Genomic DNA, 24,994 nt, shown 5'->3' on the forward strand with positions numbered 1-24,994 from the left:
TAAATTAGCATCTGCAGCTACCATTGCTGCCTGTCAAATGTGGGTACAAAATTGAGCTGTTTGATCTCAGTGCCACTGAAGTGTGTCTGCACACTGCAGAAGATGCACATTATCCCATCTGTTTCCCACAGACTCTCCATCAGGTTGGATGCTTCAAGGTAACAGATCAGACACAATGAATTCCACCGCAGACTGCCTTGGAGGCATCCTCCTGCTTTGTCCCTGCACGTAAAAATTTGACTTAAGAGTAATTTTATTCCTTCACAGCAGGTCATTTCAACCCTGGCCACTCTAGGGAAATGTCTAACTTTGGCTCAGCTCCTCACATGCCAAGGGTTGTCCCCAGCGAGGCCGTTGTCATTATATGCCAAGTCACTTCTCTGCAAGCAGGCCTTACAAGACACTGGCTCAATCTACAGCAGCCACTGGTGGCCAGTTTATTTTTGGGCTGTTGCTGCCACTTGCCAGATGGAGCTGAAATGGTGCCAGCCATGGTGAGGCTCCTGGGGCACTGCCAGAGGTGGGAGCTGGGGCAGTGTCCCAGCACTGGCAGCTCCTGCAGCTGGGATGTGTGGCCTGGTGGGCACCTGCCACACCTGCACTGCTGCTGCAACCCAGCTGCTCGTGGATCAAACCCTCAGCTGCACTGGCCACGTGCATTTGCCTCAGGAATACAAGGTTTTGTTTCGTTACCTGGGAAGGGGGAAAATGAGGCAATGGCAAGTCTGAGTTGGAGTGTAATAAAACTAGTTTATTTACACAGTAACATGAATGCCACGGAGTACACAGCAAAGTACCACAGCAAACCAGAGTGTAACTGCCCCTGATCACAAAGGAAGGCTTGAAGTTTATATACTTATTTATATAAAAATGTGTAAATATCAATATGAAGCACCAGATAAAGCAATGCAACCAGGAATTCCAAATACAAATTACCCACAAGAATGGAACTGAAAAAAGAAATTAAAAGAAATTCCCTTATTCAAGGCATTTAAAGAAATCCCATTTATAAAAGTTCACTGATTTTGGAATCCCCAATTTAAAAATAAATTTCCCCCTTTTACTAAAAACAAGAACATATTCTTAAATGCTCAGCATAATTAAGTTTTAAAAGAAAAAAACCCAAGGATTTCAACTGCAAAACTTTCTAATACCAACAATCCAAAGGACAAGGAAAAAGAAGTTTAGAGTAGTTTTTTGAAGAGGTGTTATTTATGAAATTACTATATTAAAATTTACACACTCTTAAAATATATATTATATATACAATATATAATATATATATTTTTTCAAGCAAAAAGGGGCAAAGAATACTTTTGGGATAAAAAATTCATATACATACATATATATTAAAACATGCCCACATGCACTCATATATATATATGTATGTATATATATATTTATGAACAAATATTTCTTCCATATTTAAAAAAAGGTCCAACCTCTTCTAAATCCCTGAAATCTTCCCCTTAAATTTATGGAAAAAAAAAATCTGTATAGTCTGAAGTAAAAACCAAATTCTCAAATTCTGTAGAGTGGTAAAATGCTTATGTACAGGTAAGTTGAGTATTTGATTTCTCACTGGCAATTCTGCCTAATCTGAAAGCATTCTGTGGTTTCCAGGTAAATGCTGAGTGGAGCACCAATGCAAGGAGACTTACAGGAAATGATTTAAATGACATTCTACACCTAGTCAAAATCCCCATCCTTCTGACACTGCATCCAGGTGAGTAAAAACATCCATACCAATGTCTACCAGAAATTCTCTGCAGCACAGCAGGGAAAAAGACTTGCTCCTTCTTTTGGAGTTGAAATTTCCCTTATGAAATTTCTCCCCAGTGTTTTGAAAAGTATTTTTTGTGTGTATTCTTTGCTTGAAGTCTTTGTAATCCACATGAGTGTTTACAGAATATTTCCACAGGTGTATTTTTATAGAGGTATTTAAAATTCTGTTCTATACTTTGATGTTATCTTACTGCATAACTAAATCACAATCACATCTTTGTGCTGGCTGGAGGGCTCTGATTGTGCTCCAGGTCTTACAGGAGTTTCAGCAGAACCAGCACCACCTCTGCAAAGCCAGAGTAAAACTGACAGTCTAGTCATGCAGTAAAGTCCTGTTTGTACTGAGAAACAATCAATTTAGAGAAAGGGGGAAAAGAAAGTGCATTAAAAGGTTTGACTCAGTTTCAGTTGTATCCCTCAGAAAACTTAAAACTGATTTAAATAAAAACAGGATCATTTATTTTATATTTACATAAGGATTTGTTATTACAAAAAAAAAAAAGAAATTAATTTAGATGGGAATCTCAGCACAAGAATTCAGAACCAGATACATTTTATTTCAGCAGCAAATACACATTAAAATTAAGGACCTACAGCATGAAGCTACTGAATACATTCTGCAGGTAGCTGAACCCTAACACACATATTTTATTTAAATAATATATTTTTCTCTATAATATGTAGGAATTCTCTTGTATTAACACATCAAGATGATCCATTCATACTTTGTGGGTAGGATGTGTGGAGCATAAAAGATTTAAGGTGGAACATTTTTGTAAATGCTACCTGCACTCTTCTCTGTGGGGCAGCAATGGTATCCTGGCTGGAGTTACTGATTTCATCAGTGTGAACACTGAAATGAGACCAGGCTTCTGTATTTGGACATTCCAGGGGCTCCAGAAGAAAATTCTGGATTCCCTCATTCCTACAAGTTTATAGGCAAGCTTTTACCAGTAGAGTCTCTTTAAATTCACCTGGGTATGCATATTGACTGGATCAGATCTGAGGCTTGACAGACAATTAGTAATTCCCATTTAAGAAATACAAAACGAACCCATTTTCCACATCACCTCAGGGGCAGATCTTGCAGCACTCCTGTTGGAACAGAGCTTTGCATTTCCCAGCTCAGCCCAGGGTGCAGTGCAGCAGCAGCAGCACATTCCCCCCTCCCTGCTGCCCCCAGCCCCCCCTGGCCAGCACAGCACTGAGGGGCTGCAGAGATTGTCAGAGCAAGAGGCTTCTCCTGTGCCTGCTCAGGCTGCCACAGCTGCCCTGGCATCCACTGGTGTTCTCCCTGTTCCAGATCCCAAATGTGAAACACCACAGTCGTGTTACTTCAGGTTTATGCTGTACTACAAGCAACTTAAAGGAACCCGTTCACACAAATCTTATGGAAGAGATCAACCCAGTATCATACGAAGTACAGCATTTAATTTTGTAAGTCTTTTGCATCTTCACATGGGCAGTATTATTTCTAGGGCTGTTATGAAAAGAATAAGATTTCCACCCACTGACCAGCTACATTTCAGGTTTTTGACAAGGCACTAAATATTGTGAATCCAATCACTGTGCTCTCTCTGTAATATTAGAGAGGGTTTAAATGGCTCTAAAAGGATCAGAAACCACTCATCATAATTCTTCAAACAAGCATTTGATTTTTCCAGAAATTAGTTTCCACTGGAAAAATCTTTAGAGTTCATGTTAAAAATATTTGAATGACAGCTTTTATTAATAGAAAAATATATATTTACAGTCAATACTGTTATCTTAGATTTGCAGCTCTTCCTATTTCTTGAGCTCAACTGAAAGTGCGACATTGCTAAAAAAAAATTCAAGATCTGTGCACATATTCAAGTGCGTTCTAACATGCACAGCCAGGGGTTTTGTTCCTGCCATACACAGGATCCTGTTACAAACAGAGCGGGTTTTTTTCCTTTTGCTTAGCAATTATGCTGTAGCATTCTTAGGATGTGTTTACAATCAGTTTAATGCATACATTCTTGTGTATTTACGTGGCACAATCTGGTGCCAGGATGGAGAACCACCACAAACACAGTTGCAATCATCAGTTATGGGCAGATCTGCAAAGTCAGCCTCAAGCTCCTCAGGGAAGAACTCAGGCCAGATAGGGTCCGATTACATTGGCCATTCTTTCTTTTTTAAAGAAAAAAACCACACAACATTACAAATTGCTAAAGTTTACCCAGTGCTGCACAAGAAAGAGGTTGGTAGTGAACATCTATCCATGCTTGGTTATACTGCAGAGCTAAAATGAGTATTGGTGCATCACAAAAGATACAAACTGAAGTTAGATAGCTAGAGATACAAAGGCCTTGGACCAGCTGCATTAATACCCATGCTTGTACAAGATTCAAAATCCAACTCTGCACGTGTGTGTTGACATCACAGTGACAGAGGGAACATGTGTCCCTAAACATGGCAACGCCCAGAGGATCTGCCCCACTGCAATGCCAGGTGGTCCAAGAGTTACTCCTATGCCTATGTGAGCTAGCTGGGAAGTCAGGTGCACACACACACCACGGAACAGACACAAAACCAGACCACAGAGAACAAGAAGCCCCACTGGCAGCTCAGCACACTGGCACTAATAGCTAGCAGGTAGTACACAAGTGACTTGCCATGCTCGGTGGATGTGAACTATGGGAGCATTGCCCTCCTGTGTCCAGGTAAAGCAGGGCTGCACTGAACAGGAGAGTCTTTGTAAAGGTTCTTCTACAAGCTGCTCAGCACTAGTGCAGAAACTTTCTTTCCTGATGTAGAGGAAGTACTTCAACTACATACATTGCACTTGGGCTTTTAATGCACTGTCCTGTTTTTCTGCATCAATGCCACCATCCTAACCTTCTTGCCAAAAAGAGAAAAAAAAACATACATATCACATTGAAATATATTATCCTCATCCTTGCCTGATCCTTCACTGATACAGGTGAATCAAACAAAAGAACAATCAGAAGTTTCAAAAAAATCTTGAGAAAGGTAACGAAGACAGTCTATACTAGGGCACAATCAATGTAGGTTCCACAGGCCATTGAGCTGAGCTCTGAGAGGTGCCAGAGCAGAATCACAGACACGTCAGCCCTCGATGAACGCCGTGCATCCAGAGCTACTCTCGCTGACTTTGAGCCTGCAGGACTGTTTGTTCAGCTTCCATGCATGTGGTCCAAGAATGCATATGTTGTATAAAGTGGCTATTTGTTTCAAGGCTGAAGTGAATTGATTCCTCACAGTTTTAACAATTACAATGGAACATCAATCCATAAAAAGAACACATGGATATCTGTGCATTTATGTGCCAGGAAAGTAAAGGAAGGGGCTGCAGATCTAGCATCAGGTAAAGGCTGGTGTGTAAAGTGAACACTGTAATGTACAGCTTTAAAAAATAATTCAAGAATTGCACATAGATCCATAGGAGAGAAGCACAGGCTCATAACTACAGCTGTCTGCTTTCCATCACCCGGGTCACAATATTCAGGATTGCTTTTCCCTCTGCATCCAGATCCATTCTTCAGAGCAACTTGGAAAACAACTCCTAGCCTACCAATACTGAGCAAAGATATTGTCTGTACAGAGGTTCCATGGGAAATGGCTCTTAGGGCACAGAAGGAAGTCAGCAGTGGCCTTGAAAAGTGAAAAAGCTCCTTCAAGTTGAGGTTTTAAAAATTCTGACTCTTCAATCCTCACTAATTCCTGCTCCAGTCCAAAACTTTGTCTGTGATGCTCTTTGAGCTCTTCTGACAACATTCCATTTTTAGGGTGTTGTCCATAGCAACATGAGAAAACACTGGTTACAGCAGACAAGAGATGGGCAGCCAAGCACTGCTGCAGGAAATGTGGGTCATGATGCTGTTGGTCGTGGCTGCCAAACTTAACAGCTCCCTCCATAATTAAACAACAGTGTTTTTGCACCCTTGTTCTTACCCTTCAGAGAACTGTGTCTGCAGTACAAGTATCTCCATGTTGCCTGTTAGCTACACACAGACAGGCTCTAAACATTTCTATCTCCTGCCAACAAACCTGCAGAGCCAATTTCAGTCTCACTTTGCAGTATGGCATAAGTGACAAGAGCAGACCAAACCAAAACAGAAGAGGTGGCTTTAATTTTTGTCCCTGATTCATAGCAGTGATTGTCAGAGAAGGTTATGTACCTCCCATCCATTTCAAGTCAGGCTTTAGTGCTTTTTGCAATGGAAGGGGAATTTCAAGGGTCCACCATGTGTTGTATTGTTCTTGTATAAATGTGGTTATGGCTACAGTACATCAACAGCTCAGACTGGTGAAGGTTTTCTAGGAAACAGGATAGATAAAGTGTGCATATGCTGCTTTTGAATGCACAGGTCTCAAGCTAAGGGTTACGTGTGATTAAGGCAGCATTGATGAAATTGTGATGGTTAGAAAGGATATGGGTAGGCAATGAGGCAGAGGAGGAGGAAGAGGACTGAACACAGGTGCTTGCCATGCTCAGTGGGAAAACCACATCTGGGGAGGAAAGTACAGGTAGTGTAAAGTGTAAGAGAAAGGTCAGAACCTGTTTGGTTGAGACCAAAGAAAAGAGGAGCACAGCCTGCTGTGGGGGACTGACTAAGCTGAGAGGAAATGTGGGGTACGTGGAGTGAAAGCAAATGAGTGTTCTGTGGCATGGTGGATAATTCATCTCACATTCCCCACTAATCCATCTCTGCTTATGGTCACTGCTATTCACTAATCAATGCTATGTAGGAAATGACAGAAACTACCCAGAAGAGGAGGGCAATTTGTTTCCTGTAGTGGTAGAAATAGTGGTATCAAAGCTTGCTCTCCTTTTCAGCCAGATATGAATCAAGTTACATACTGTCTGATCCAAATGCAGTCATGTATGTGATCAATCCCTAGCAGGCCTGGCAAAAAAGTAAAGTTTCCGTCATACTTGGTACAGGATGCAATTTCTCCAATTAGAACCTATTTGCTCAGAGTTGCTGGCTTCATTGTCTAGGCTGTTTTGTAACAACTGTACAAAGTGTGAGCCCTAGTGCAGGCTGGAGTGAGGGCTGGGCAGAGGTGGGGATGCTTCACGAAAAGCAACAGGCTCTACAACTAGTGCTGCTTCATGAGTCTCACAATGCGATGAAGTGAGTCTGTAGTGGCAAAAGCCAGATACTGACAACAAAGCCAGTCTTCCAGAATAATTCCACAGTCCCTCTCCAAGGACTTCTCTGCAAACTTGATCATCAGCAGCGTCCTTTTTATATCGAGCCAGTTCTGAAGTATGGCATCTCTCCGTGAGGGGTTGGAAGATGTACTGAGAGCATGGAACAAGTCCTCACGTGGGCCCCAAAGCAGACACTGAAGGATTCCTTTGGCTTCTGATATCAAGATCCTCTCCGAAGGGTTGGGATTCAGCAGGCAGCTGGCAAGTTGTTGAAGCCCTTGCGAGTAGAGGGAACGGCAAGGAATCTTGGGGAGATCGGCACAAGTGTACTCCTTCTCTTTCAGCTCTGGATTCTCATCAAAGGGGTTGGGTAAGTGCAGCATTTCATAGATGAGGATGCCAGTCTGGAACTCATCACACTTCTTGTACTGCGTTGCAGTGATGATTTCTGGCGCCAGGCGGGACTGATCCCGCAGGACCTCAGGGTCCACCATGTGACTCTTCTGCTTGGCCTGCGAGAAGTTGCTCACAATTAATCTGGCCGGGCAGGCAGTGTTGGGATTGGGCTCGGTGGCCTCGGGGCTCAGGGGGCTGCCTCCCGGCCTGGAGTGAACCAGCAGCAGGTTCTCCAGGCGCAGGTCACAGTGGGTGATGTGGTAGGGCTTCAGGTGCTCCAGGCCCAGGCACAGCTGCAGGAGCAGCAGGCACACCTGTCTCTCGTACAGGTCGGGGCTCTTGCTGTGCCGCGCCGCGGAGTCGCGCACGAAGTCAGCCACGGTGAGCTGCGGCACCTCGCGCGTGATCACCACCACGCGGCTGCGGGGCTTGCTCAGGGTGCCCTGCCTGCTGGGGCTGTCCCTGCACGAGCCCTCTGGGCTGCAGGCACTGTCCTTGCTCTTCTGCTCAGCCTCTTTCTCCTCTTCTTCCCGCTCCTCTTCCACGTCCGCTGCATCGTCATCCTCCCAGGGCAGGAGGCGCATGGGCACCTCGGCCAGGAAATGGCCACAGTCCTGCTGGATGTTGAAGTTGATAGCCAGGCTCTGCCGGATGGACAGGCTGTGGTAATACTGCTGGGACTCCTTGGCCTTGCTCTTACAGATCTGGGGGAAACAAACACAACAGACATCATTCTTTAATTCCTAATTTCTATATCTATTTTTTAATATGTACTTTGCTGATGGGATCTCCAGTCTAGGCCTAAACAAGAGCAATGAGCATTTTTTTAATGAACTGACCTTGGCAGACTGTCTTAAGGCACCTAAACAGTTCTCACTGGCTAGTAAGCAACTGCAGAACAATACATGCAGGCATCTCTCCCTCTGCACACATGATCCAATGGAAAATACAATTCTGGTTTTTAATCAGAACAGCAGCTGATACATGGTAAATGCACAGCAAAGCTTTTTTACAGTTACTTGTTTACCTGTATCATTTTATTGCAAGTTCTCTCAGCTTTGTGTGAAGCTTGAACAAGACAAAAAGAATCAATAGCAATAGGGGATACAAAGAAATATGCATGAAGTATTTGACCAAACACTTGCACATGGCTGAGTGAGCATGGCATAACAAGTCAAGCCCTGTCAGCTGGGTGACTGATGTTTGCTCCTTGCCCACGGTAAGTGGAACTGAAATCCATGAGCTGCAGCAGTGCAGTGTGTCTGCACTGAGGGGTGCATGTGTGCATGCACAGGCTGCTGCCAGGCAGACTTGGCTCTGGTGATGAATGGGCAATCAGTAGAACATGGTACCTTACTTGCTTTCAACCAATTATCAAGATCCAAAATATGGTTTGCTTTTCTGCCATATGTACTGTATTTATGTCCAGAAGTATCTTATTGATATATACATTATCAACATAGTAATTATCCTTATGAATTGTTTGCACTCCCATAACAACTGGCAGCTCCAACCTCTGACAAAAGTCACTGGACAAGCCCCACTAGTGCCTCTGTTTCTAAGGCATTAACTGATTAAAATTACAAAGACTCAGCTGTCTTGACCTTTGCATATTAACCTTAGTTCTACTAAATTCAGAGAGATCATTCACAGCATGTAAGGTTAGGTGTATGTTTTGATCTTTTACATGGTTAGAGTCTAAATATTCACTTGCTGTAATGCACCAACAGGTTTTAAGTGCAAAGCTCAGAGAAGAAAAAAGAGGAAGTAATTTCTCTCCAGGTGAAGCTACAGCTTCCCTTAGCTCATCTCTGAACCAAGGAAAGCCAGATACCAAGGTCAGCACTTGTTCTACACAGCCACCACCACCAAGAAACCCAGATCTCATCCCAGCCCCAATGGAAGCATTAGGTGATTTTTCTCCCTGTTTCTCATTTTCCCCCTCTCAGAACTTCTGCAGCTAAGTTATAAACCTGCCTTTCAGTAACACACACATAAATTTTTCATACTTTACATGCTTGTGTGGTTAAGAAATATAAATACAAGATTTAATCTTTTATGGTAGTTGATCAGAAAACTGCATTGTCAGATAACCAGAGGAACTCAGACAAAATTTGTACCAACATTCTGATTGTCCTCTTATCTTTGAGACTCTGCATATTGCCATACTTCACAAGCACTCACATTTCCCTACTCATTATGTACACTAAAACTGCCTGTTTGTAACTGCCACAAACCCGCAAAACTGATTTGAAAAATCCATTTTCTAGTCAATTTTATTTTATTTATGAGAGGAAACGTTGATCCTTACCCTGTTTATACAGTGGCTTTTGCTCACTTAAGTTTTCAAAATGTATTTTACCCTGTTAGAGGTGAAGTGAGTTCTCAGTGGTATGTGTGCCCCCAGTCCCTTCTCTCAAGGGTTACAGAGGCAAAAATATAGCAATAACCTTTGAATTATATAGAAAAAGAAAATGCTAGCTGATTGTCTTTGAGACTGAAGTCCCCAGATTGAATAAATACTTAATACTGCACAGAAGGCAGAACTAGAAAAGCTGTACAGACAGACTCATATGTATGTGTGTATCAAATCTGAGTGGGAGAAGAGCTATTAAGGAAAACAAAATTGTTCCATCTTCTATGCCCTTCAAGTCCATGGCCTTTTTCTTGCACAGCCAGCCATGGGAATACTCAATTCCAACTGCAGAAAAGGTTCAACATGTTGTAATTCAGCCTTCAGTTTTTAAAAATACTTAAGTGACCTAATAAGAAAAAACCAACAAAAAATCTCATTCTGAAAGAGTTTAATTTTAAAGTCAGTTTACTTGGTGATAAAAAATGTTGAGAACCACACTTGGCCTTAGGTACTGCACTCTATTTCTTAATCCACAGAGGATTTCCAGTGCCACCAGTCAGCTAAAACTGATATTCTGCTAGGAATACATAATCCACAAAGTATGTGCTCTGAAAACAATATACACATCTCAGTTTGGTGAATATAAGGCTTTTTAAAAAGTTTATGGAAAGGATTTCTCCTTGCCAACAGAAAAGGAAAAGCAAAGGAATCAAGACTTTCACCTAGTTTCTAATTTTAGCTCTAGGCAGCTTCTTTTTCCTACTTCAGAGAATGCTCTCAGATTTACTACTGTTTCAGGTGAAGCTGGAGATAGGATCTGCACCTCTCAAAATCAGCTTTGGCTCCCTCATTTTAGTAACCATGGCCACTCCCAGACCTGTGAGAGTGCAGAAGCACACTTGGATCCATGCTTTATGGATGTGCTGCTGCTTTCTTCTCTTTTAGAAATGCTGGCCATGCACATCTGCATCCAAAGGCATCCAGCTGCTGGTGCAGAGGGGGCTTTTCCTGAGGCAGGGGCCTGCAAGGCCAGTCTCCTCTGTCTGCTCATCCCTGAGATGACCTCTCCAGCCTACTAAACCCACCCCAAAGCAGTTCTCTATCTTCTCTATTTTTCTTTCCACTATTCAATCCTAAATCAACTTCACATTAAAGTGACAGCCCTTCTCCTTGCTGATTGGCTAAAAATTGATTCCTGATTCCCATCCTTGAATTTTATACCTTTTCAACTGGGGAAAATATAACTTTCCCCATCTTTGTTTATTTTTGAAAATACCCAGCCCTTACTTCTCCTATCTTTGTTCCTAATCCTCTGATTTGTGTTGCTCTTTCTGCATTCTCCCCATCTATTAGATCTTTCTGAGGAGTGGTACCTATAATAAATTCAGAATTGTAGCTGAGACCTCTCCAGCATTCAGCAGAAAATAACTTTGTGTCCAGTGATCCTCAGAATACTTTACAGGAAGAGTAAGTTCCATTACTAACTCCATGTGACTTGAAAAGATTCAGAGCACTGTCCACTCTAAAGCAGGAAGCCACAGCAGGGCCAAACTTTCCCCAAAATCAGTTCTTAAATTTCATGAGGTCTTGCTTCAGACTCCTCTCTATACTAACAAAACAGAATTTAAGTTATCAACAAACCAGACATGAAATACTAAATAGAATAATGATTAAAACTGATACTAAAATGACTGCACTCATTAAAAAAGATTTTCCCTCCTTATTGTGCTGTTAAGGAATCCAACCAATATAGGGAAAAAATCTCTAATCCCACAAATGGCCAACAGTGATGGCTTTGGGACACTTCCAGCCTTCTTGTTTAATACAGAGGAACATGATGGGTACATGAAGCTGCATTCAGCATCTGCAAAGACAGGAGAGCTGAGATCTGCTTTGAGATGGATTTTCTGCTTCTTGCTTTTTGTTTACAAACACCATGAAGTGAGAAGTGGAAGAGGCAGCTGGGTTATTTCAGGCTGATTAAACTGCTGACTACACAAACACTGAAATCTGTACACTGGGCACCCTGCAGTTGTCAGGAGGAAGGGAAAGCTGGAAAGCTGGGCTTTCTGCAGGCAGCACCCAAACTCAGAGTGTGGTAACAAATCAGACACCTGTCTGAATGCATAAAGCAGCTTCCAGAAGACAGACCTGCAGTTATCTGATGCTCCTGTAAGTGTCTGGCTTCTCTTCGGGTAAGTCTTGGCGTTTTGCATTGCACTATTCAGATTCTTTTACACTGCAGGTTCTACTCAGAAGTCTACTTTATATTATGATTTTGCAATAGAACAGTAAATACTGCTCTAATACCATCAATGGGTAATTATTCTCACCCAAGCCTTTTGTACTGGATTAACTCCACTATCACTTAAAACTACCATCTGAATGACAAAGATTTTAAACTTTCAAAATGGTTTGAGTTGGAGTCAGTATTCACATTTGAAAAAAATTAGGTAAAAAAAGGTGAAAATTATTGACCTCCCTAGCAAGTATTTTCAGCTGCTGGTGATGAATTGCTAAAGGAGTGCACACAGAGCTGCTTTTCTGCTTGTGATGGTTAATTCTGTGTCAAAGCTGGGAAAAAATATATAGCCTATTTTCCTTTGCATTTTTAAAGCTTTTTTCTGTTCCAGTCATCTACTCAAAAAGATGGAAATCCTGTTGCCTTTTACATATAGAACATGCTGAATACCTGTTTTTTGGCACAGGAAGAAAAGGTGAAAACACTTTGACTAAAACACTAACACAGAAAGTAGGATCAATGAGTCATTTACTACTTGCTTTAATGAAATACATCCAGCTGAGCTATGAAGATATGGTATGTGATAACAGCTGAAAGGAAGGTGTTGATAAGGGCTTGGCCAGCCTTATTTCATGAGCTGATAAAGAGCTGGTTGCTCAAAAGATGAAGCAATGTTGATGAAAAACCCTTCCATGTGACGCAAGAAAGCAATGAGAAAAAAGGAGAGTACAAGTAGGAAGGAATGCAAAGTATCCAACTTCCTTTTCACTGGAATGCACTGTCATCATGTATCTTTTCCTTATTGCATCCACATGAACCAAACATCTGTCACGTTTATAGGGACAGGACAGGTTTCTTTATACCCTGCCATTTCAGTTTTCCTCAGTGCTCCCAGCCCAAGAAGCAGGATTTGAACATTTCAGAGCTTCTACAAAATGTTCTGTGTTACCTTTCTTCTTCCTTTATGAGTGCTGTGGCTCACAGTGCCATCAGCTGCCTCTCCCTTCCCCAGCAGGGAATCTCATTCCCACTCTGTCCTGTGCATTTCACACAGCAGCAGTGAACTCACAGCACCACCAGGATTGTGGGAAATGAATTTACAAGCGCTGAAAATGAGAAACACAGAAGATCACAAAGACTGCACCATCTGTGCCACTTTGTTGTATTGCACAGAGGGACAACTGCAAATGAAATTCTGTGTAGAATGAAAGCTTGCTAATCCCAAATTGATAGCTTGTTCTTGGCACAACCTTGTTTTCCAAGGAGGGCAGTTTGATCTCTGATTGACCTCATTTTCTTGATCTGGCCTTGGAATAGAGCTTTGACTTTTTAATGATGTGCCAAAACACAGAATTCTGTTTTGCTGTGACTGAACTGGGAATGGGCTGGAAGTTGAACGTACATTGCTTTGTTTTGATCTGAAGCACGAAGTTCTGGGACAGCCTTTAACAATCCTTCTGACAGGAAGCTCCACTAGGAAACTGAATTACCAAATCAAACCACCTTAGCACACTGTGACAAACTACACATGACTAGGAAGTAATTGTCAGCTGCAGTATGAACCTGCCAAGTTCAGCCCAGTGCTGCTTACTTCTGCATTCCTGTGTCTTATACCTGGGACACAAACACAAACATTACCAGGAATCCTCAGGTTTTACTGCTAGAACTTCTGCTGCAATCAAAGCAATAAATCTGACCTGCTCCTCGTGAGCTGTCTGCACCCCTGCAGTTGCCGTTACCCACCTGAGCAGCACTGCCACACGTGCTGTGGCCACAGCCAGCTGGCTTTTATGGCTGTTGTTCTGTCTGCACTCTGAATCATGGCTGCTGTGAGTCAGCCTCTGACACTGGACAGGTCTGCTTTGAGAGTTTCATTCTGAAAGTGGAACCTGTTTATGGCACTGACAAGTAGTCACAGTGTCTGTTATTCCTTCTGAGTAATCTCATTTATTTATTTATCTTTTAATAAAAGATGTCCCTACCACATCAGTGCCTGATTCAGTTTGTGTCAGGACACTGAGAACAGAACTCATCCAATCTGCTGGTGCTCTGTGCTGCTTTTACTTTGGTGTAACCTTTTCACCACATATTTGGAATTACTGATAAGACTGTGGTTTCAGGGGAATGTTCATCCATATTGCCCCAGATCTACCAACAACTTAGAAGGTGGTACTGCACTTAGGTGAAAGAAAAACACCTCAGGGGCTGGAATTTTATGGAAACCTTTCTTGAAAGGGAACTTTATTTTTCCATTTGAAAAACTACTTTTCTGATCATGACTTATGTACTGGTTTTATTTCTAATGTTTCAGTCAAAATAATTTCCACATGGCTTCCTGCAGCTATTTTTGCACTGGGTGTTTACTAGCAGATTAGGTGAGAGTTGAAGCAAAAAGCAAAATAAAGTGCTGGGAAACAACACACCCCTATGAATGTTTCCTCTCATATCCACCCCAACAGAACAAGTAGTGCTCATTCTCCACCAAATTTATCAGAGCATCTTTTACTGGTGAAACCACCAGAATGGAAAAGTGCACTACAAATCATTCATTGTTCTAAATTTGATTCAGCAGTAGTTAAATGGTCAAAGATGAATTTTTAACAATGCTTTTGTAACTATATTTTTGGAAATAGAATATTAAAATGCAAATTTTAGGTATCAAGAGTATTAGCACTGTTTGGGGGTGAATCTCTGATTTTCTACAAAGAGAATAATAGTTTAAAAAATCTCATTATGACATTGTTTCTCAGATCTAATATTAAAATCATAAAATTTAGGAACTGTCTGAATTGTTAGGCAGTGTTGCTTGGGTAGTTCTGTAAAACTCAAAAGAGCTACATTAATTTACACCATCCAGAGATGTGGCTCCACTTTCAAAGCGTATTTCTAAGACTTGATCCAAAATAACAGGAAGACTGTTTTGGATTCAATTGGCACACCAGCAATTTTCATTTCACTGCTTTTTCCACCCTGTTTTGGGGATAAGGGATTTAAAGTGGCAGGAAGACATAGGTTATTTGTTGAAGGTAGATTATTGTAATTTGGCTCACACAAAATACACCCATGGTAGTAAAAACTAGCATATTTGTTAAAGCTAAATTCCCCAAATCTCTGTGTAATGAAACAGCAATCTGTGGTTATGAGCTTTTGGACAAATCTGATCCTGGACTGATGGCTTGTAAGTCAAAGATCAGCTTGGGGCCAACACCTTCCTGTAGCACAGTGAGTGCCAGGGGGGTATTTGCAGGAGGAACTTTTCCTCTCATCCTAACAGCACAACAGCTCCTGGTGACCTCTGCCTCAAGGATATTTTGTGCATACTTCACTCACATCTATTACCAGGCAATAGCCCTTGTTAGTCAGAGAACTATTTTTAAGAAATCTGAATTATGAAAAAAAATCTAGCACCTATTTGACCATGTTACCCTGCTTTCTTTCTTCTCTCTGGCTTTCTACAAGGGAAACGTATTGTGGAGGACAGGAGATAACAGACCAATGGCACAGGGAATAAAAATCTGTGATGTGCAAAGAGATATCACATTAGTGATAACTCAAACCTGCCAATAGAGAAAAATACCACTTTGGGGCTTAGAAGGAATCATTTTGCACCACTGTATTAAAGCAAAACCCTCCAAACCAGCCACGAGCAATGCCAGCGCTGATTCTGAAGCACAGCTGACTGCAGGCAGGCTCATGGGCTGGCTCTCCTTGCCTGCTCTGTACCGCTGCTCATGGCAGCTCCCACACAGCTACATTTCATTTCACATCTTTTCCAATCAGAAGTCCTTAATAATTAACACAATAGAAATGGTTAGACCCAGATATCTGCATTAAAAATATACCTCTTCAGGTCTCAGAAAAATATCAGCTGCACCAATCTTACCTTTCAGTTTTTTGTATCTTGTAAACAGTCATGCAGCAGTGGTAACAATGTTTAGTTCCTGTAAAGCACCACCCTTGTGAGTATGTAAAATAAAAGGAATAACAGCTCAGGCCTCACACATCTGGGTCAGGCAATAAATGTTTTATCTCCGTTTCAACAAGGAGGAGTCAGAAGTTCAGTGATTTACTCAAGGTCACACAGGAAGCCTGACAGTGCTATGAGTCTCAGCTGTCCTCCTATCTTCCTACCAGATAAGCAATGAGAAATGCAGAGTTACAGCACTCAGAAAGAACTACCTATATAAAAGCCCATGAAATAACAATATCTTCTGAGATAGCTGTCAGCTAGGCACTCATATATTAGTAGTAAATCTAGTAAATCTTATTTCTTTAATGTGTTAGCTGAAGAATTTATAAGGCAAACACTGATGGCTAGGCAGAGCTTCTGAAAGGCTGGTAATGAGCACTGGTGAAAATCTAAGACCCTATATGGGAACAGAATGGTCTATTGCCCTAGAATTTACATTTAAAATTACATGGCTCTGAAAATGAAGAACTTTTCAATTTTTTAGGAAACCTTTCCTAACTAGGAGTGATGATTTAATTTCCTCTGCATGCAGGTGAATCAAAGGATTTTGTTATTGTGAGTTTCCAAAAAACCGTCGACACGTTAGAAGAACAGAACTTTTCTTTCAAAATGTCATTAAGCAGTGACCACAGTAAAGACTAACATGTGTTGATTTCTCTTTCAGTCATTTTGGAGCTGCAACAAAAACATGCAATTAAACAGCAGGTACCAATGGCACAGATGGGTGTGGACTGAAGGAAGAGCCTGCATCTTGGGAACCTTCCTTCTCACCCTCTGCCAGCAGCAGCCCTATCACTATGGGATGTGAAGCAGAGGATGGCTGCTGCCACATTTTGCCACTGATGCCTGGGGTTAGCATTGCTGCAGCCCCCCTACCCTGACAGTGGGTTAGCATTGCTGCAGCCCCCCTACCCTGACAGTGGATTAGCATTGCTCCAGTATAGGAGTGTCGGGGGGTAGCACCATGGGGACGGACGGAGATGAGAGATCTCTGCAGCCAGGTCATGGAACTTGGGGTTTATTGCAAAGGGCCTGGGTGCAGGGCCCTGCTGGGAGCTGCCAGCCACAGCTCAGAGCAGCCCAAGAGAGGGGCAGAGAGGATGAGAGGGTAAGAGCATAAGAGAGGCAAGAGAACAAAAAGCATAAGAGAGTGAAAGGGGTAAGAGAGTAGAAGGGGTAGGAGGCAAGAGGGCGAAGTTCCCGTTACAATACAATAAATCATCTTCTATGTTGAATATTCTAATTCTCACTAACCAATCTAGTACAATATACAAATCCTATAGCATTTCCATACAGCCTATAAGAATCACTACATTACCATACTGTGTTACATTTTAAACCCTAAAAACTCCTCTTTGGGCCCCTTCTGCCACGCTGGCAGGGTCTGCTGGACCCTTGGACCTGCCTGCTTGCAGAGGATCTTGTTCCATCAAAAAGGGATTACCTTCAGCTGGCCACACCATTGTTTTCCTGTTGTTCAGTAACTAAGGGATCTCAAAGCTTGCTTTCATTTCCATCTCACTTACAGTTCCATATTCTCAAAATCTTTTGCCAGGCAATCATATTTATAAGGCTTTCCTGTTTCATCTTCCCCGACTTCAGCCCCTCTACCCTGACAGTGGGTTAGCATTGCTCCAGCCCCCCTACCCTGACAATGGGTCAGCATTGCTCCAATCCCCCTACCTTGACGGCGTAGTTGTTGAGGGGGTCCTTGGCGTAGGAGGCAGGGTAGTACACGGCATCCCCCGCCTCGCAGCAGGGCTTGTCGCTGGTGAGGCGGAAATCCGACCAGCTGTCCACGCCGAAGCGCAGCTGGTCCTTCTGGCCCGCCATGAACAGATCCTCGCACTTCAGCGCCAGCTTCTTGAGCGAGTCGGCGTGCAGGCCGCGGATCTTGCCCACCACCTCGTCCCTGTTCTCGATGCCCCGGTAGAGCGCCTGTCTCTGCGGCTTCTGCACGCCCCGGCCCTGCCTGGCCTGCGGCAGGCGCCGCCCGCTCAGCGACTCCATGCTGGTGGAGCAGCGCTCCTTGATGCTGCCCGTGGCCAGGCTGGAAACGCTGCTCGTGGCCGAGGCGGCCGCTCTCAGCTTCTCTGAGGGCCTGTCCAAGGAATCTCCCGACTCGTTGTCCAGGACCTTGAGCTCCAGGCTGACCGAGGAGCAGGCGCTGCTCGCTTCCCAGTTGGTGTCAATGTCATAGGTGGGGTTGGCCATGATGCACAGGTTGTTCTCCAGAGCCTGCTTCTGGAGGTCTCGGGGAGTCGGCTCTGTGTTCGCTCTCAGAATTGTTTTCTTTGGCAGTGGAGGTGGTGTTGGCTGCAAGTTGTTCACTGTCTCCTGGTCTGCCAGCCCTCCAAAGGCAATGGCATCATCCAAAGCTCCTTTGGGTTGCCTGGGCTGTTTTGGAGGGATCATAGCTGCTCTGGACTGCCCTGTGGAATAAGGTAATAGTGAGAGAAGATTAAAGTACTTCATATGTGCTGCTCATGTTCGCACTCTGAAAAGAAGTTTAAGGCAAAAAAACCCCAAAACCTGACTAGGACCTGCCCCCCCCAACATTTCAAAAATCCCTACATACATACATGAAAGAATGAACTAATTAGCAAGTCAATGACCAAATCAGCATCATATATATCTAATTACATCCAGCCAGTCTTGATTTCACCTTGGCATATATTTTGAAATCACCTTCAGTGCTAGCAGAGCTGCCATTTTACATCCAGCAGACCAATGACAAGAATTGCAAGCAAAACCAAACCTCCATTTGACACTTTGGCCAAGTCCAGTTTCAGCAATTACACCCAGTGTCCTATAATTTCTTCTGCAGTCAACTGACTGTAACATTATTTCTTATTTTCTATTCAAATGTGCTAAAACTAAGGGTGGATAACAGTCCATAAAACAATTGGGAAATGCACTAGACAGGCTGAAAATCCTATTTCAGAATGAAATCCAGAAACTGCCAGACACAAATAACAGTTTAGATACTCTGGAAGTCACATCAGGCAGTCAGGATTGCCCCAGCAGATTCACACAGTGAAATCAAGGAAGTCAAGCCAACTTTCACTCAAGTTGACAAGTGTGTTGCCATCAAGAGCAAGATCATAATTTGACAGACATAGTTCCTACCCTGCAATTAAAACTGTTGTGCCCTCCCTTTGCCACAGGTACCTTTGCTGGCAATGTTACATTCAGAGATAACCAGACCTGGCTTTACTCAAGAGATCCCAAATGGCAAGTATGTACACACAGGCTGGGATTTTCTAGTTTCAGACATTTGTGTGAATCCAGGGAAGACAAACTTCCTGTCATGTGTTGTGGATGGCTTTTATCAAGGACATTTATGTTTCATAAGTGCCAGAGTCCTTGGAAATGCACAATAAATAAATTACAATAATATAATGGAGAATAAAAACCAATAAACACAAAATACAAAAGACCAGCTCACTGCTCTGGGACAATTAAACTGTTGTTACTTATATCAATTTGAGATCCTTCCAATTAACTGCTACTTTCAGAGAAATTATTTTATAAGTTTTCTGGTTCTCCTGGGAGGTTCACTGACTGTCATGGTAAGGTAGGAAGCCAACTCTGACAGCTGAAAACAGCAGACCTGAAATGGATGCTCTGAATAACTACAGCTGAGCATCTTTTCCAGTAAGGGAACAGACACTATAACTATTTGAAAATAATGTGCTGAATCATAAAATCATTTTGGCTGAAAAGTCCTTTATTAAGATCAGATTCCAGCTGTTAACCTAACACTGCCAAGCCCACAAAATCCTTGTAAAGAGAGGACTAAACTGGAAGACTAGGGGGATCTAAGATTCAGATCTGAATTACAACACTTCAATCCATAATTAATAATTAATGACTTTGCAGTTTGCAAAAAGAAATATTAGCTTCTTCTGCTTGTTAAGGTAGGTTGTAACAGTTTGTATGAACACTACAGAACCCGAAATCCACATGGCCAGGATGTACCAAACCCTGCAATGCTGGATAGAACACTGAAATACACCTCCTAATTTCAGAAAATCAGAGAGGATCATATTTCTATATGTATCCACAAACAAAACAGCCTCACATCCTGCTTTCTTAGCAATTGTTCTCTTGTCAGTCACTCCAAGGAGACAGCATCCCAAATGAAAATTCTATCCCCATCTTTTGTTTAAGCTCAAGAAACCCTCAGAAAAGCCTTCTGGATTTAATGTAAGTCTGGCTATTCCAATGTTTAAAAAAACCAAGTTTTGAGCAGGAAATTCTAACAGTTTTGTACATACCTGATATTCAGGGAAGACTGCAAATCATTGTAAAGGTTGCTGACAAAAATGTAACTCTTGGAGGGCTGGAGGGACCCTGCTGTTCCTTTGTATTGCAGTGAGTGTTTGCTGTGCTGCAGCACTGAATGCTGCTGCCAGCTGGGCACTACAGGAGCTCTGTCCTGAAGCTCCTTTTGCAGAGGTGAAGTGTGGGATGAGTCCAAGTCAAAAGCAGAATTGATGTCTGTGTGCCAGACACACATCCAGAAGCCTTTTGCTTAATCCTGAGACAAGTTCATTTCTACTTCATACCCAATTCTCAAACTTGATACCCAATACACAAACATGTGTCCTCTTCCACAACTGCTCAGTCTTACAAAATCTGTGACCTATGTACTTCTCCCCAGCAACTTTAGCTCTGGGCTAAAGAGCACTTGCCTGTTTTCTGCTCCTCAGCCTGCTGCCCACTCTGCTGGGCCAGCCTGGCTGCTGGGGTTCACAGACACTGCTCAGGAGGCATTCTGCTAAGGGGCCTTGCTTTGGGACTTGCTAACCCAAGGATGCACAGCTGCTAGAGGAAACAGGGAAACAAATCAGAGCCAGATGCACATCCTGAGCAGCAGCAGCTCTCTCCAGGAAAGGTAAGATTTATAAGTGTTACTGCTCCCATTCTCTTGTTTTTTGTCTGCTGTAATGACTCTGTCCTCCAAAAGTCACTCACACAGAGGAGTGTTGGGACTGCAACCACGGCTGCTTTTGCACAGCTACTGGCACTGTGACATCCAAACAGAATTGGAGAAGGTTTTCATAACCAGAAGTTGTTTTTTCAGATGTCTGGAGGGGGTGGCAGGTTCCAGAGAACTGAATGTTCAAGTCATTCTGTAGTTACTGTTTCAAGTACTCTCAGCTGAGAAAAAATGAGTTTGTATAAAATGCTATGTTACAGTGTGGTTTCTTCCCACAAGAACAAGTTTTCCATATTGAAATCTAACCATCTGTATTATCCAGTTGAAAAGTTTCATGTCTGCACTGCTTCTGTGCTGAGTTCCAGCACTGTACATTTCTTTCACAGCTCATGGGCCAGTCTCCAGCTCAGCTTTCCCCAAGCATGGCAAGAAACTACAGGGCCAATTTTTATAAAATCATTGCCCAGCAAGAAAAAGATTGTCTTAAATGTTGTCCCTGTCAAAGGCACAAGAATGTCCTTTTGCATAGAAATACCAGCAGAGCATTAATTTCTTTTTCTTGCCTATCCTTTCCTTCTCCCCTTGCATGCTTTAACTCATCATTTCCATACCTACTGCACAGACTCTCCAACACTGCAAGTTCAGCCTGAGCCACACTCTTGGGAGGCAAAATGAAAAGGAACAACAGGGACAATATTAGGCTGCCACTTTGAGAGATCTTTGAAGTGGATTCCAGACTACTCAATGACAGAAAAAAATTTAACTCTTTACAGACAGCAGATTTCTACAGAGCTTTAAATAATTCTACAGCTCAAAAAGATATTCCATTATAGAATCTCAATACACTATTTAAATATTAATGCTTAAGTCTCCAGACACCATGCAGAGTTCTGAAACTCTGAAAGACATCTGAGAAAGGCATTTAAGTTTAATTTTTCTGGGTAACTGATTTATCATCAGACTTTGCATTGCAGCCTATTTATGTTAGCTGCTGAAACTATCAAATCTGACATCACTCCTTAATAAACACTTATCCTGGCTGATAAAAATAACCAAACCATGAAACAAACCCACAAATGCATCAAGTACCTTCCAACCACAGCAAAAGCTCCCAGCATGCCTCACAGCCCCAGCTCCAATAAATGCTCTGCATGTACACCACCCTGCTATGAAACTGTCCTGTACAGATTTGCATTAAATGCTCTACTGTTTACACATGTAGTGTTCACTGAATAGTTAAAATCTTACCAGAATGATGATAGATGTCAGAGAAAGGGAAGCTAACCTTTGCTAAGTAACACTGGTGGTGCATGTGAGTGTCTCAGCAGTAACCTGAGGCTGGCACAGGTCTCCTGGGAGATGCAGACGAGAATCTCACTTTGTTTGCTTGGTGACTTGTCAGGTCTTGCTGCCCACCCTCCATTGCACCACCTTAGACATTACCTGTGCTAATTATGCACTACACAAAATGCACCAGACTGATGCTATAATCACTGTCTGTCACTGAACTGTCAGTTTTCATCAGCAATGATCTCATTATTTATTTACAGCCTGGCCAAAGCACTGCTTTCTGCCCGGGTCCAACTGACTGAGGCAATGCCCCATGGCAGACACTGTGATTGGGATTTTTTTCCAGTGTCAGCAGTCACAAAGCCTAGAAACTCAGCCTCCTTTTTTCCTCATTTCTTTAGGTGTAAAGAGAAAAACAGCTGATAATGAAATAACCTATTTTTTTCCAATGGCAGAAAAACTATCCTGAGTATACTGAGAATACCTTAATCTATTTACAGCCATGCAAATTCAATCAAGCCAATTTCCCCAACAAATTCAGACAAAGACAGAACAATTTAAAGATTTGTAAAGGAAAGGCTTTGTCTTCCTTATCATCAGTTACAGGGCTTACCTGAATTAACTTCTGTAACAATAAAAGAACCTCTTACAAAAGAAACATCCAGGCCCTCCCTTACACATCTGAACATTTGTTTCTTCATCTTCATTCAAGTGGCAGCCTCTGGATTTTGTTAAAGTGTTGATACCACAGGTCCCCCAATTGCAGTTCTGCCCACCACATGAGCACCCCCACCATGATCAAGCCAGACTCTCACTTTGATAAACTGAATGGATTCAGATTATGAATTAGTCCTTATGAAGTGCTTGCCACAATACCAGGCATGTGCAAAGCTTTTCTTTAGAGTCTGTGCAATTTTTAAAACATTCTTCTTAAACTGTGGGCACCAGAGCCTGACTGTGACCATGGCAGTCAAGAACCTCTCTCCCCCTACTCAAGTATCCTCCTATTTCCACAGCCAGGAACACACCTTATCCTGTCATCATAAAAGCCCCAACTCTTCCATGTTGTACCTGACTCCTGGAGGAGAATCCTCTGTTTTGTAAGGTTTGTCTCTTGGAAGGCCAAACCAAATATATTTGAGGGCAGTACCTGACATAAACTGTTACCTGACTGCAGATGAAAATTCACCAAGGCTTGCAATTATTTCTGTTCATGACACTTCACGAGTGCTAAGGCATCATGATGTGTCAGAACTGAAGATTAGCCATTTATCAAAGTAGAGACATATTATCTGCTTTTTAATAAAAACCACAGAATATGTATCAGATCACTTTAAAAGGTGAACCTTGTGCATTGTGCTGCAAGTTGAGATGTGCACGTGATGCATTTTACACACTCCAAACTGCAGCATGCAGCTCTAACTGCAGCTGAGGCAGGAGTCAAATGTGATGTATCTTCTCATATTCTCCTTTCTTCCAGTTTCACATACCAGCATTTGTTAGTTCTATAAAAGATAAGGTTTTGCTGCCCAGGTGATGCAAGATGTGAAAACAAGTAGGGATTATTCTCTGTCCCTACCTAGAAATCTCTGTGAGGCTGGCTGAATAGAGCAGGAAGCCTTTGAAGGGCAGCCAGGGAGCTCAGTGCCATTTAGGGAAGCATTGCTCCCAGCAGCAGGCAGCTCTCCCAGCCAGAGCCAGGCAAGCCCCACAGCTAATTAACCCTTTCACACCAAAGGTACTTTGGAGACAGCACAGCTCCAAGTGAACCCACGGTGAGGAGAAGGTTTTGAATAAATTGCTAAGGGGTTGACTTTTCTTATGGTTTTAAAGAGAAACATTCAAACTTAGGACCAGCACTAATACAGGCCAGGACTGATGGAAGGGATCTCGTGGGACAGGCAGGCAGGGTCAGCTGGAGCAGGTTGTGCAGATCTTCTCCAGTTGGGCTGGAACTTGTGAATATCTCCACACACAGAGATTCCAAACCTCCTCTGAGCAAGCTGTTCCAGTGCTGATGGTATTTTGCTGCACAGGATAAACATGGTACAGGCAGTTCTGCAGCCAGACCTCAACTGCCTGGATTCTGTCTGCAATGTCCCTGTCTTCTAAATACAGCAATTACAGATACACATACATACCCCACTAAATTGAAAGAATTCATTAGATCTATGAGTAATTTACCACAAAGATACAGATTTTAGTTTTCCTCCTTAGAAGAGGAATTTCTTGGTAGATGTTAGCATCACACTTGGACAGGTTTTTTTTCCTCCTTATGCTTTATAAACAACACCTAATTAATGTTTCAATAGCAGAGTGCACTAATAAGCTTGCCACTAATTCACATTTAAGCCAAAAAAATGCAACACTTTCACTGAATGTCTAAGGAATATGGGCACCTGAGGGTTTAAAGTTTAGTCCTTGATCCCTAAAACCTGTGTGGACATGCCAAACTCCCTGTAATCATGAGCCATCTCTACACAATCACTCTACTCTTGGCCAAATGCTTAATGAGTTGCTGTGTACAGGATTGGGATGTTCAAAAAAACATGTATTGGGATATCCCGGGATGTAAATAAATGAGAGATTTTGTTGTCCTAGAAAACCTGGCTGTAGGTATCCCTGAATTCACAGTGCTGCAAATCAAAATGCTTTAGAAAATCAGGCTGATAATATTGATACTGTCCACTGGGAGATGCTGCTTTATCTTGCTCCCTTATCTTGCAGAGAAGCCCTGCATCCATGGACCTGTTAACGAGTCAGGAATTCAGTGATCTCTGAGTAGCACCTTCAGGACATTTGTATCTCATTGGGAAGGACCAAAAGTGAACTCTCTGACCAGGATAAGAACAGTTTCAGCCAAC

At 42.5% G+C, this 24,994-nt stretch overlaps 1 protein-coding gene across 10 annotated transcripts in view; it reads right to left on the bottom strand.

Annotated features, from left to right (window-relative positions):
- Positions 1–730: 730 nt before the first annotated feature.
- Positions 731–24,994, bottom strand: part of PEAK1 (pseudopodium enriched atypical kinase 1) — a 111,567-nt gene continuing 87,303 nt past the window's right edge. For all 10 annotated transcript variants that reach the window (XM_074549531.1, XM_014267617.3, XM_014267616.3 and 7 more), the window contains 2 exons: positions 17,579–18,327; positions 731–8,031 (listed from right to left, as the gene is read on the bottom strand). In XM_074549531.1, coding sequence (XP_074405632.1) covers positions 6,877–8,031; positions 17,579–18,327 — 1,904 coding nt within the window. In that variant the 3' untranslated portion in view covers positions 731–6,876. The remainder of the gene's footprint in view (positions 8,032–17,578; positions 18,328–24,994) is intronic.

Source organism: Zonotrichia albicollis, chromosome 11 (genome assembly GCF_047830755.1).
Source record: "Zonotrichia albicollis isolate bZonAlb1 chromosome 11, bZonAlb1.hap1, whole genome shotgun sequence".
NCBI lineage: Eukaryota > Metazoa > Chordata > Aves > Passeriformes > Passerellidae > Zonotrichia > Zonotrichia albicollis.